Below are 15160 nucleotides of genomic sequence, written 5' to 3' on the forward strand. Positions count from 1 at the left end.
ATGTCGACTGTGACCACCACTTCTCACAATGGACACAGAGGCTGTTTGCACTCTTTTCATGGCCTGTGAGCGTCAGCCTCTCCTTGTCAGCCTTTCAGACATGATGTTGATACAGCTCACTATAGGGTATATGCAACTGACCAATAGATACTCAATGACCTGATATGATGTAATCGATAGCCCTATAGATGAGCTGTGGTGGTAATAGATGTACGTAAGTGACCGATTAACAATACTCTTACTGATATGATGTAATCTATAGCAATATAGATGATCTGTGCTGCTTATAGGATTTACCCGAGTGACCGATGAACAATGCTCTCACTGATATCAGATGTAATCTATAATCCTATCAATGATCTGTGCTGCTTATAGGATGTACCCAAGTGACCGATGAACAATACGCTCACTGATATCTGATGTAATCTATAATCCTATGAAAGATCTGTGCTGCTTATAGGATGTAACCAAGTGACCGATGAACAATACTCTCACTGATATCTGATGTAATCTATAATCCTATTGATGATTTGTGCTGCTTATAGGATGTACCCAAGTGACCGATGAACAACACTCTCATTGATATATGATGTACTCTATAATCCTATAGATGATCTGTGCTGCTTATAGGATGTACCCAAGTGACCGATGAACAATACTCTCACTGATATCTGATGTAATCTATAATCCTATCGATGATCTGTGCTGCTTATAGGATGTACCCAAGTGACTGATGAACAATACTCTCACTGATCTCTGATGTAATCTATAATCCTATAGAAGATCTGTAAAGCTTATAGGATGTACCCAAGTGACTAATGAACAATACTCTCACTGATATGATGTAAAACAACAAATCTCTTCCTGCCTGAAACACGTTCCTGGGCCTCCCTACACTGCTAGGAATGTCTCTCTGCACTGTCTGACAAACTCCAAAAAAAGCTACTCTCTCTCTGCCTCACATGCATCCCTCTCCCCTTCTCCTTGCCCGCACAATGACACTACACGCTGCGGCTGCACGGGCAGCCTTTATGTAGTGTGGGGTGTGTACTTGGCCCCTGAGCCATGATTGGCTAAAGGCAGCCTGCCTTTAGTCCAATTATGGCAGAGATTATTTGATTGTCCAAAGCATGAGGTTAGGGTGCATGCTGTGGCCAATCACATAATGTGCTGGATGCGCGGCACACGTGCAGGGCATTATGGGGAACTCGAATTTCCCACGAAGAAGAACATTTGCTCGTTATTCGGCGAACGATCGAATGACCAATGTTCATGTCAAACTTAGCTTTGAATCAAACTCGAAGCTCATTCCTACTGTAAGGTCTCTGAAGATGAAACGTGGCCATGATTTGAGGTTAGAGATGATTGGGTTTTCTTTGCAAAGTGAAATTTCATCACATTCACCAAACTCTTGGGAAAAATTCCCTTGTAAAATGCAACTTCCCTTGCAAAGTGAACAGTCTATTTGCCTTTTTTTTTTTTTTTTTTTTTAATTCAACCCTTTATGGAGCTTGCTGTTCACTTAGAAAACTGAATTTTCACTTGGACACGACCTTGTGACAACATTTTGGGGAAAGCCATTTTCTGCCCCAGCATGACTGTATCCTTGCACATAATTGGGTATTCTTTGTTACTTTGTTTCTTCACACTCACTAAGCTAACAGAAAATTGCAAAGCAAACAGCCTATTTGCTTTTAGTAAATCAGCCCCATGGGGTCACTTCACAGACTCATTCAATTTTGATCTAAATTGAGCATCAACTATTGCACTCTATAAACAACTAAGGTGAGCCTTGTAAAAATGATAAAAGTAACTACTGTACATCTAAAATATTTATATGCAATATTTCATGTATACCTCAATACATTTGTATTAAAAAAAAAAAATCCTTTAAATCATAGTTACATGTAAACAAACACTAAATATTCCCCCCAAATAGCAATGCATTTGAAACTAAGTACAACTGATTTTTTTTTGTTTCAGTTTTTAAACTTTGCAAACTGAAATTGGCCTGGGAATCTTAAATCTTCAAAGCAAATTTCAGATAAACGATCACAGTGCTAAAAATTAGGTAAATCTTTTGGGAGCTTGTAAATAACTGTTATATGTTATATAAACCTGTGCTTTCTTCATCGGCTTCAGCTATTAAAGGAAAAACTCTGCACTTAGTTTACAGGAAAAATTTTACCTGCAAACACCACAATACATTTTTCTTTGAAAATGTTCCTTTTCTTTTTTTTCTGTATAATTACACAGTAAATGTTCATAAAGTATAGGTAAAGTATAAGCAAGTGCCCCATTATCTTAACATCATTTTTGGGTTTGTTTCTTTTTTACTGAAGGCTGGTTGTATACAACCTGCTGATTTGAATGTGTAACTGCTTAAAGTATTTTGTAGAATTGACCTGTTCTCTGAGGTTCGAAAAAAATATTCGTGTTTTGCAATGCAGTTGTTATTTTTTTTAAATAATTTATGGTATATTGAGTCAGTTAATTAAGTTTTTACTGTTCAATTACAAGTTGCATAAAAAGGATCACCATAACCAAAAAATGTCTGTTTATGTTCAGTTGAACTCAAATCACACATTTGTTGAAACATTCATCCTTCTTGGACTCTCTACTGTTTTCAGTCTACAGGTTGTCTTCTTCTTTCTGCTTCTGTTGGCATATATAGTAACGTTATCAGGAAATTTTCTGCTAATCATCATGGTGAAGACAAACCGTCAACTTCAAACTCCTATGTATTTTTTCCTTACTAACCTTGCCATCACTGACATTTGTTTTTCTTCAACTGTGGTGCCCAAAATGTTGGTAAACACCATATCTCAGGACAAAAGCATTTCCTTTTTGGGATGTGTAACACAATTGTACTTCCATTTGGCTCTCGGTGCTACTGAATGCTTAATACTGGCTGCTATGGCTTTTGATAGGTATAATGCCATCTGTAAACCATTACAATACAACATGATCATGGACCAGAGATTGTGTCTTTATCTGGCTGCTGGATGTTGGACTATAAGCTTTTTTATTTCTTTCATTCTTACACTATCAACGTTTCACTTACCCTTCTGTAAATCCAACCAGATCAACCATTTTTTCTGTGAGATGCCCCCGATGCTACATCTGTCCTGCGCAGACATTTGGCTCAGTGAGCTTCTAGAGTATGCTATAGTTGTCTTAGTTGCTATGGGCTCTTTTATCCTCATCCTTGTAACTTATTTTTTTATCACGTTAAATATTTTAAATTTAAGTTCCATTGAACAGAAGCAAAAAGCTTTCTCCACTTGTGCCTCCCACCTTGCTGTAGTCTTCCTTTTCTATGGGACAGTACTATTCATGCATTTACGTCCTCCTTCCAGTTATTCCCCAGAGCATGATAGAATTTTGTCCATTCTCTATACAGTGGTAACACCAGTGCTGAATCCCATCATATACAGTGTACGAAATAAAGACATCAAAGCAGCCATAAAAAAAACTGTGGCAGTTGTGGTACATCACAATTCGGGTTTCCTCATCACCACTTTGCAGGAGAATAGGTAAAAGAAGTAGGGTATTTTTGAGCAGGAAGATAAACTAAATTGGGTTTAAGAAATACTCCAATCTGAAACACAAACTCGTATGTGCCCATAAGTCTGTTGGGGGCACTGTTCTCCCTGACTTTGAGATGTACCACACCTTGGCTTATTTTTCTTGCTTGCTTGAGTGGTTTCCTAGCCCATTTATGAAGTCCTCTACCATAGTAGAACAAGATATGTCCCCAGTCGACCTGTGGGCTCTCTTATGGGGCTATGATACCGCATACCGCTCTTTGCCATCTCTCTATCACTACTAACATCCCTGGTTCTGAGGGTGTGGTACCACAGAACTGAGCCCACAGATTCCTCTATTTGACAACCCAGCATTACCGGATGGTAGTCACGCTCTGATGTTCGCCACTTATGAAAGATCTTTAAGGCCCGTGGCCTGTACTTTTTTACACCCTAGATCTGGTCTATTTAGGTCCACAACGTCTGACATCATATCTCAAATAGACTGGCTAACCTCCATCAGTCTGATTAAATATTGTAACATATTACAGGTCTTTGAGAGATTGTGTACTCTACAATAGGTGCCTTGCCATACTTTATCTTTAATGTATAAAGAGATGGTATCTCACACACATTGTGTGCTGCCTACCTATACAAGGGTGTGGTTAAGGGAATTAGAGAGGGAGATATTACCTAATGACATACTGCTTTTATGTTCACACATAAACCTTCAGTCTCCTGCTACTCTCAGGAGAAAAATTTCAAAATATTGTATAGATGGTCTCATGACCCGTTACCCTTAATGGGATTTTCCCTAATTTATCGGACAGTTGCTGGTGCTGTTGCAAAGAGAGAGAGAGGCATATATTTACACGTATAGTCGGAGTGTGACCGAGTCTGCCCTTTTTAGAGACAGGTCTTCCAAGTGTATAACATAATTTATGATGAGTCCCTCATCACTTCTCCTAAGATAGTCATTTTCTACTAGAATTGGCTAGATGTCAAAAATCGAATCTCTCCAGATTTTCTTATCAGCAGTCAAACAGCCTATCCCCGGATCCCAGAACACCACCACTTCCGCTCCCCTAACTGAATGGGTGGATCTTTTAAATTATATTATGCTAATGTGACAAAGGCAGGCTAAAGAATCAGACACTTGGGAACAACATAATAAATTGTGGTACATTTGGGTACATTACTCAACCTTAGATAAGCTCTGTCGAAGGTTTGCAAATAGGTAGGGTGTATTCTACCACGTTGCTCTCCCTTATGCCCATTTTTGATGTCTTAGGTCTCCTCTACTTTGATTGGATATCCAGAAATTATATGACTTATATGACTTTTTGATCATTATTGTATTGGCTTAATTTGTCTTTCACCTTCTTTCTGTCCCTTTCTTTTTTTCTCGCTCTCCCTTTCCCTTTTTCTTCCTTGCATATCACTTATATGATGGTTAATACGTATGCTCTTTTAGTTGGGACTTATGGTATATTTAAAACCATCTAGTATTATGATATAAACCATATGTTTATGTCCCCTTTACCCACTTTTTTCTTTTTCTATATCCTAATTTGTTCTGTTTTTTATTTATTTTTATTTTTTTTTTACCTGACAAAAAAAATATTAATAAAAATATATTTAACCTAAAAAATACTCCCATCTTAATTTTAAGAAAGCTTGAGTAGAATTTACATTTAAATAATGTAGATCAGGTATGTCCAACCTTTTGACTTTCCTGGGCCACATTGGAAGAAGAGGAATTGTCTAGGGCCACATGCAGTATAAAATAAACTAACAATATGGATACCTGATAAGCAGAAAAGGTTGCACAGATCACAAGATAACGATCACTGATATGGATAATGTATCTATCTGAACAATAAAACAAAATTTTTTTGTAATATTTTTTATTATAAAAGTAAAAGAGGGAAGCATAAAACGAATGCGATATTTGACACTGTTTTTGATAAATTAACCCATCAATATCTGGTTCGATAAATGTAGTAGAAATTCTCAAATAAATCTCAAGGTGTTCATCAGATATTTTGGTTTTATTTATTTTTTTTTTCAATAGAAGCTTTATTGAACAACTGAAATAAACATGTACAGTATTAACAATGGCAGTATGACATTTGGTATAACTGTACAACAGGTACATAAATTACGACATTATTTTTGACCTTTGTGTGCTTCATCCTTGAAAATAGTTGCTCACAAATATATGCTGCTGAAAAAACTGATGACATGAATAAGGGGTAATTGTGAAGAGTGGGATTTTTTAGGGGGGATTTAAAACTAATAAAAGTTCAGTAAAGAGACAGTGTCATATTGTTCTTTGGCCGCATGTGTTCACAGTGTGAATGCTTTTTCCAAAAATTCATAATTTTTAAATAAATTCATGATTTTGTGTTGGGCCACATTTAAAGTCATGTTTGGGTACATGCATCCTATGGGCTGCAGGTTGTACGCCCCTGCATTAAGGAAAATAGGTGTAACTAAATATAAGAGCAGCAAAGAGAATCTTCAACAAAAGAAGACCGGGATATAACTTACTTTAGCCATCATAAGGTCCAGTGTGCATAACATGCCCAACTAGTGCACAGCTACTTACAAAAAAGGGCCTCCCACTATTTATATATGCCGCTCCAACCCAACTTTTCCATTCCTGTCAATCATTGTTGTTTTCTGATCTAGGATGTGGGGTGTTTCTGTTGTCTTTTAAGTCTTTTCTGTTGTGGGTAAGCTGTGGCCTTTATCTCTGTTCTATACTATCCATGCCCTTTTCATATTATGTTTGTACCTCATTGTTTTGTTGTTAATATTTCTTTAGATATATTGAATGTCCCCCCATGGTCTCCTGAGGAAGTGGCCCTGACCGCCAAACATATAGACAATCAAAGTGACATGGAGATGAAAGTCCTTTACATACTGCTAAATACTGTACATCTTGGGTGTGCTCTTTGTACATTAATAGCTGTACATTTATCTATTTATTGAAACCCTGCAGATTAGGCATATATTGATGGGGTGTTTGTTATCTATTTTTAATCTATTTTTTGTAATAAAATGTGTACTTTTACTATATTGTGTTCTGGGTGCATGGGGTACCTTTAAACTCTAACTTGCATAATGTTCTTCAACGAAGTTCCTGAAAATCCAGATTTGCTAAATAACTGTGCAACATAAACAAATTTTAAAACTTTGTTCGGCTTCTAACTGTATAGCTAATAATGCAGAATTTAACATGTGTGCAAAAAATTTAAAAAATTGGGTCTAGAGCCAAACTGGTTAAAGGCTGATTCATTGCAGACTGCTGCAGTGAAGAAGACGTGCAGTGTTAGTATAATTTCTCTGATCACTGCTACCTCTGATAAATTGTACACAAAACAGCAAGATCAGGCCTAATTTTATTTTAATTCTAATGCATAAGCAGCCCCTAATTGCTAGCCAGGAGCTCTTTTTCCCATAGTCACTACTAAGTACCTGTACATTTAGCACCCAAAATGTCCCAAGAAAGGTACAATAGTGAGGAGGCCTACAGGGTTCTGAGCATGTCAGATGAGAGTAAAGGGGAATCCTTACTGACAGAATCCAGTTAAGTATATGAACCTGTAGGAAGTAGCGGCACCCTAACAGCTAGCTCAGGTGAGGGAGAACAGGTCCCTGGTCGAGCCAGGAGCACCTGAACCCAGGTTGCTGAGGTGCTAGAAATACAAGGTTATGCTCATATGATTGCAGAGTGCCAGTATTAGCACTGCACTACCTTTTGGGTTCTAGAAATCACCAGCAGCCTAGTACATCCTGGCCTTTAGGACACTAGCACTGCAATATCTCATGATAAAATAACAAGTGCCAGAAGTGCAGTACAAGCTGGTAAGGTGGCTAGCACTAGTAGCGTAATGCAATGCAGCCATTAAGAATTGGAGCACAGGCCCATAGAGCCCATAGTGTCCTTCCAGAGGTACTTGCAAACCCTAATTAGCTGCTGTCACATACAACAGCACACGTTGGGTCCCCATTCTAAGCTCAAGCTGGGCGTTCAGGTGGAAACAGCTCACTTAACAATGCCCTTGATTTTTGAGCTGTTTTTTACTGAAGACCTCTACAATTTGATTGTGGACCAAACTAATGTTTATGCCCTATAATACATTGCCCCCCCCCAACCCAAACCATTCAAGTGGAAACCCGTCATGGGTTTCAAATGTAAAACTTTTACTTTACGTTTACTTTAACATGGGCATTTAAAAAAATGAATTGTGGTCATATTGGTCCACAGAGCTGATTCCTCATGTGCCCGTGTTCTCTGCTGCAATGACTAGGCATAGGTATGAGTGTAGCACCTTGGTCCTAAACTGAGGCTACTATGCAAATTTTGTTTTGGCTGAGCTGTAGACAGTTTAGACTGATTATACAGTTTATTTCTGGTCTTTCTCTAAGCTCAATTAGGTTGTGCATTTTTTTATTGTTGCCAATAGGTGTCACTAGTACCACAGGCCAGTATGAGATAGTACAACTAGGTTGAGTTAAGAATATTTATTTTTCTTCCAACTAGCTCAGTAGGAGGTGCTTGGCCACTGGTGCATTCTGGGAGAAGATATATATTTGGGCTGGGCCATGTGCTCTGTCTCTGCCCCTCTGGCCTGAGGAGGTGCTGCTAAAGTGAGCTCTCTATGTAGGCCCAGAAGCCTGTCTGGGGCCTACTAATTCTGAGGTGGTCTTTCAGACTGTCTTGTCTGGCATGGAAGAAGCCAAGCCAAATAGAAAAGACCCAGGGGAGGACCCTTGCTGGAGAGAGCCAGGATGAAGGCTTGGTGACTCATTTGGAGGACACACCTAAAAGTAACAATGTGTTTACAGTGTTCCCGGGTCGGCTTAAGAGTTCTGTCACTGTGAAGCTGGATCTGTTCTACAATCTGAAAATGTGTATACAGTATCGCCGGGTTAGCTTAAAGGTTCTGGTACTGTGAAGCTGTAATTTTTCTGGATCCAAGGAGTCTGTAAGTGATTTTCTGCTGGTATCTGAGATTCCTAACCCCTACTCCTACTACCTTCTTCCAAGTATTATATTAAAGCTTTGAAAACATCAAAAGTGACTGGCGCCCAATTTTTTAATCAAAACTCCCCATTATAGCCATAGACTCAGCCCTGGGGTAAATATTAGCTCATTCCCTGTCTCTGGAGGTGACACCCTGCCTGGGTGCTACATGAACATATAGTGTGTTTTAGGCATTTCAATGAAAATATCCTCTGTCTTCCTTGGGGTGTCATTGGGGTGACATTTTCGACATTGGTTCATTAAAGAAATCGGCACCTGACTTAGAAAGGGGGAGAACGTCTGCTTGTGGAATAAAGAACTACTTTCAGTGAAGTGGAAGGACAAATGGGATGTATTCATCCTGTTATCAAATACCCAGACATGACTGTCCAAATTAGCATGGCAAAGGCCTCTCTGTGTCCAGGCCTATAAACTTTATAAGGGACGGGTAGACTTCAAGACCAAATGATGAAGCTGTATTTAGCATCCTTCAGACGTAGACACTGGTACAGAAAAGAGTCTATATATTTATTTAAATTGGTTCTATATAATGCTTTTGTAATTTACAAAGCAACTGGAACTTTCCTTAAATTTCAAGTAGTGATTATCACAGCCCCTTTTATGTTCAGAAGGCACTGGGGCCAGAGCCCAAATCCAGGAACAGTTAGTAGTCTGCATTAAAAGGCATGCATTTTCCAGATGTCCTCTCAGATAACCCAACCCAAAGGTCACACAAGAAAAGATGCTGGAGAGAAAACACAAGCGCCATCTGAGTGAAGCACATCAAGCAATTTATTGGACAAACTATACAGGTACTCACAATTGGATATGAGTTGAAGCATGTATGGCATTAAATAGCATGTCTCCCTGTGGGAAGGAATGGCTCAGGATGGCATTGGCGGCTTCAGCTGGCGTGGATGTGTCTGTCTGTCCGATGGCTATTAGCACTTCAAATGGTTAGCGGTGAGTCAACGTGGCCATCTGTGACATCTACTTCCGGGTGCAGGGGGGTTGCCAAGGCAACACATTTGTGGAGTACTAAAGGAACTAACAACAGTGGATAGTATTTCATAAACAAATGGGGATATTTAAAAAAAAGAAGAAGAGAATTCAGAATACATATTACCAGACTTTGTAAAAGATGTATAAAAATGTTTTTGTAAGGACATATGAACCATGTGTAAAATTATTAAAAAAACATATATAAAAAACTTTAGAACAGTTTAAAAAACAGTTTATAAACCATCTTGGCTGCAGACAATTACTAGTGAGTATGGATAACACTTTTCGGATGAGATTAGGTAAAAATAATGATATTAATGATGGAAGTGCTAATAAAAAATGTAATAATAAATAAAAATAAAAATGAAAATAGGATTATAATTTGAAAAAAAAATAATAATACAAATGAAGACAGAATTAAATGAAAAAATAAAAATTGAATAAATGGAAAATGAAAAATAAAAATACAAATAAAGAAAAATGCAAATAAAGAAAAATGATATGTAAATATGAAAGTGAAAATATGGGAAAAAAATGGCGATTAGATTAATGTGTTGGTTTAAATTTTCTCATTCAACCCCCCGGTACTAAAGTATCCAGGGAATAAATCCAATACGTTTCCCTCTGGCAGAGACGTTTATAATGTTCTGCTGTTGGGAACGTGTTTGGGATGGATTCAATGATCCACACCTTGAGACCCAAGGAGGATTTCTTATGGTGTTGTAAGAAATGTCTGGGAACGCTGTTCTTATCATCACCGCCTTTGACAAAATGCTGGTGTTCCCCGAATGGCCCTACCCACATAATGTAGGCCACAGGGTCAGGGTAGGCAGTATATTACAATCTCTGTGGAACACTTGAAAAAGTTCTTAATTGGATAGGTATGGTTAGGTTTGACCACAAACTGTTTTTGGCCATGGGTGACATGTTGACATGTTAAGCACAATGCTTTTTCGGCATTGATACATGCCTGTCAGTGGAATAAAGCAATGCTTAATTCTATGGGGTCCTGGTATGCTTTTCAGTTCACTTGGAGCCACTAAGCTTTTAATGTTCCTGGCTTTCCTGTAAGCTATTTGGGTTTGGGAGGTAATACGTCTTTGAGGTGCGGATCTTCTATAATTATTGGCCAATGCTTGGTCAGCACTTGTTCCATCTTTTTGAATTTGGAGTGGAACTGTGTCACAAACCGAGGTACACTTTCTGATTTATCCTATACTCCCATTTTTATCTGCTTTGGGCCTGCTAGATATGTGCTGTGTGCCTTGTCCAAGAGGGATTCAGAAAATTGTTTGTTGATAATTTTTTGTTTAAGCCCAGCAATTTTTTCCATATAATCCTTCTCATTTGTGCAATTTCTTCACAAGCGGCAATACTGGCTCTTTGGGATGTTTTGAATCCATCTAGGATGGTGGCAGCTTCTAAAGTGCAGAAATGAATTGCCAGCTGTAGGTTTTGTGTCATTTCTGGCTTGTATGGTGCCATTTTCCTGGTAGAGCAAAATATCAAGAAAAGCTAACTGGACTGAATCGTGTACCGATGGAAAGGTGAGACCATATGTGTTATTAGAGAAATATTGGATCATATCACCTAGTACCCAGTGTTTGTGGCCATCATCCCAGTAGATAGACAAAAAAAGTACCCCCAATTGTTTGGGACTATAAATGCCACTTAACACTGAAAAGTATTACCAGAGTATTAAAAAGAATCAATTTTATTTATACACAAAATAGAAAAGAAAAATAATTGTACAATTAATGCATATTCCAAACAAGAAATTGACTGGATATACATCAAAATTTTAAAATTGCATGCAAGAACAGACCATCCTCAGTGCAGAAGACTCCTAGGTACAGCTGGTGGAGAGAACCGGACAGGACCCTACGCGTTTCGGGTATAAAACCCTTCTTCAAGGGTCAACCAGAGTTCAAAACACTAAATGTGCCAGGGGGAGTCTTCGTATGGAGAGAAATGGCCTGTTAATTAAAATGGTAAATATACCAAAAGAGGAATACCGAGCCTCCCATAGACATAGTTCACTGGGTAAGAGGGTGATGAAAGTAAAGCTGGCATGTGCCTGGGATGCTCATGGGTGCCACAGTGATCCACTTGGTCCGAAAGGATCCCTACATATATGTATGGGTGCCTGTTGTAGATGAGTATTTATCGTGGCTAGAGGTCAACAAAGTAAGGTAGAATTGTCCATCCACTATATGGAGTATTCCAAAGATGGAGGTTTGTGGTCTTATGTGGGAGCTGGCGGCCTCTGCCAGCTCCGCCAGCTCCCACATAAGACCAAGAAACCTCCAAAAAGAAACCTCCAAAACCTAAAAAAGAATGTGTATGCCCAAGCATTAGGAGCATGGGGTGGTCAGCAGGCAGTGGTTCCTATGCTTCACATTTATTTTTTTCAGTTTTTTCTGACAGAGATTCCTTCATCCACATTGATTGAAGTGAATGGAGGAATCTGTTCTTTTTTTTGTTCAGCCAGCATTACACAAATGTTCTACATTAGAAGAGTGGGTGGATATGTGTCTGAAGTTTCTTTTTTTATTTATATTTCTTTATTAGAGTTTTGCATATACAAAGGTAAAAATGTAATACAAATCATTTCCTTTTTCACATGAAGTAAACATTTTATCCCCTCTAGGACTCCCCCACCCCCACCCCCCCACCCTAATCCCCCTACCCCATTTCCTTCTCTATCTTGTATCTAACGACCATTTTAACTTTCTTTAAACTTTTGCCATGTATCCCAGATTTCAATCCTGTTCTCGTATTGTTCTTCTCCCCATACTTTTAAATATTCCAATTTTCTAGTTTTTTCTACACGCGTAAGCCATTCTTTATGTGATGGAGGTTCTATCTCATTCCAGTTTTTGGGGATTAAACTTTTTGCTGCGTTTAAGAGATGTGGAATCAATGATTTTTTATATTGTTTTATTGATAGTTGAGTCCCATGGAATAGGCAGACCCAGGGATCTTCCATTATTTCTATATTAGTAATTTTTTTAATTGTTGCTAATATATCCTGCCAATATTTTCTAATTTTTGGGCATTTCCACCAGATGTGAGTCATTGTGCCGATTTCTTGACAGCCCCTCCAGCAATTTTTTGAACTCTCCCCTTGGTAATTCCCAACTTTGTCTGGTGTGTTATACCATCGGGAGACCAGTTTATAATTAGTTTCTGCCGTACTCATGTCTATGGCGGAGCTGTGAATCAGTTTCAGACTTTTTTCCCATTGGAACCCTTGGCTATGTGCACCCAGTTCTTTTTCCCACTTTTCTGCGAATGGAGGCATCGCCAGCCTCTCCCCCTCATTAAGAATTTTATATATGTTAGAGACGTTGTTACGCATTTTCTCCGATATACATATCTGCTCCATCGGCAATAATTCTTTTATCCCTCTAATCGGCTGGGGAAGGGAGTCCACGAAGTGTTTTAGCTGGCGGTATCTCCATTCGGTGAGGTTCCAGTCTCCCCTCTTTTTCAAATCTATAAACGTAATTATTTTTCCCTGTGTCATAATATCCTTTAACCTTACGTCCCCTTCTCCCATCCATTTTCCATATTCCTTTCCCTCCCCTGGTGAGAAATATTTTGTGTCTTTCAGTGGTATTAGTGGTGAATTGTATTTCCATTTTTGACTAGTGTTTATTGTGTCCCATATTTTCAGTGCCTGTCGTGTGATTATGTGTGTATTGTTGCTTAGCTTTCTATATTTAGGTGGGATCCAGATCATTTTACCTAAATCTGTGTCACTCATTATGTTTTCCATTTTCACCCATTTTTTTCCACTTTCTTTTTTTCCCCATTCCAACACCCGTGTAAGGATTGATGCCTGGTAATATTTTTTAAGATCCGGTAGTGCTAAACCCCCTTCTTCTTTACTTTTACTCAGTGTTGTGTACTTTATTCTTGGTTTTTTTTTTTTTCCATACAAACTTAGTTATTAGTGCTTTTAATGTTTTGAAAAATGCCTGAGGAATCTGTATTGGTAACATCTGGAATTTATATGTTATTTTGGGAAGGATTACCATCTTTATAATGTTAACTCTTCCTATCCATGATATAGCTCTCGATATTAAACTATTTATTTCTGTTTTAATTTCATTTAGTAAGGGCAAGAAATTTATTTTATATAGCTTTTCTGAGTGGGGGGTTAGTTTAACTCCTAGATATTTTAATTCACCTTTTCTCCACAGAAAGGGGAATTCTTTTTCCATCCTATTCCTTTCCTGTTTGTCCATCTTTATGCTTAATATCTCTGATTTTGTTTGGTTGATTTTGAAATTAGAGAGTTCTCCATAGTCTTTCAAGTTCTTTATTAAATTTGGCAAGGTTATTCTGGGGTTGGAGACGTAGAACAGGAGGTCGTCTGCAAAGGCCGCGACCTTATGTTCCACCTCTCCCACTTTTATCCCTTTGATATCAGTACATCCTCTTATAGTGGCTAATAATGGTTCCAATGAGATCACAAACAGCATTGGAGACAGAGGACATCCCTGTCTCGTTCCGTTGTGCATCTCAAAGGGATCCGATAGTATCCCGTTTACTTTTATTCTTGCAGAGGGTTGATTATATAAAATCTTTATCCATGCCATCATCCTCGGTCCCAATCCTAATCCCTCTAATGTTCTCATTAAGAACTCCCAATTGACCCGATCGAATGCTTTCTCAGCATCGATCGACAGGATCATATTTGGGATCTTACTTTTAAGCATTTGTTTTGTCAGGAGAATTGTTCTGATGCTGTTATCCTTGCCTTGTCTTCCGGGTATAAAGCCTACCTGGTCACTATGAATCCATTCATTCATTAGGCTTTTCATTCTTGTAGCTAATATTTTTGTAAATAGTTTGGTATCTACGTTTAGAAGAGATATCGGTCTATAACTGGAACATAGTGTTTGGTCTTTATCTTCTTTTAAAATGACTGTAATAGATGCTAGGAGGGCTTCCTTACTCATATTAAATTTAGTCCCTAAACCATTCATATACTTTTCGAGCCTTGGGACAAGTAGATCTTTAAATTGTTTATAGTACCCGATGGTGTATCCATCTGGTCCAGGACTTTTACCCGTGGGCGTTTCTTTTATTGCTCTGAGTATCTCCTCATTTGTGATTGGTGCCTCTAATGATTTTAGTTTTTCCTCATCTATTTTTTTCATTTTTGCATTTTCTAGATATATTTTAATCTTCTCTTCTCTATTCCCTCTGTCGTCTTGCTTCCCTTCTCCTTTTACCGCATAGAGGTTACTATAGTATTTTTGAAACTCCCGCGCTATTTCAGTAACTGAGTGGACTAGTTCCCCCTCTTTATTTTTGATCTTATCAATATAGTTTCTTGCTTTTTTTTTCCTAGTAATTCTTGCCAAATTTTTTCCAATTTTATTTCCCTCCATATATTTCTCTCTGGTCACCCTATTAAAGTCTTGTCTAATTTCCTGTTCTAGTAGTTCTTTTAATTCTTCTTTTTTACCCTCCAATTGGGTATTGGACTCCTCTTTATTTTTTATTGTTTTTTTTTGTTTTTGTTCCAGATCATATACCTCTCTCATCAGTCTATCTTTATTTTGGGTTCTTTCTCTCTTCC

General features: G+C 38.2%; 1 protein-coding gene across 1 annotated transcript in view; it reads left to right on the plus strand.

Annotated features, from left to right (window-relative positions):
* Positions 1-1199: 1199 nt before the first annotated feature.
* Positions 1200-15160, plus strand: part of LOC309569173 (uncharacterized protein) — a gene marked incomplete at both ends in the record, with an annotated part of 49259 nt that continues 35298 nt past the window's right edge. Inside the window, 3 exons of the mRNA XM_082274933.1 lie at positions 1200-1354; positions 2631-3536; positions 8251-8450. Coding sequence (XP_082131059.1) covers positions 1200-1354; positions 2631-3536; positions 8251-8450 — 1261 coding nt within the window. The remainder of the gene's footprint in view (positions 1355-2630; positions 3537-8250; positions 8451-15160) is intronic.

Source organism: Pelophylax lessonae (assembly GCF_965119305.1).
Source record: "Pelophylax lessonae genome assembly, chromosome: 13".
Lineage (NCBI taxonomy): Eukaryota > Metazoa > Chordata > Amphibia > Anura > Ranidae > Pelophylax > Pelophylax lessonae.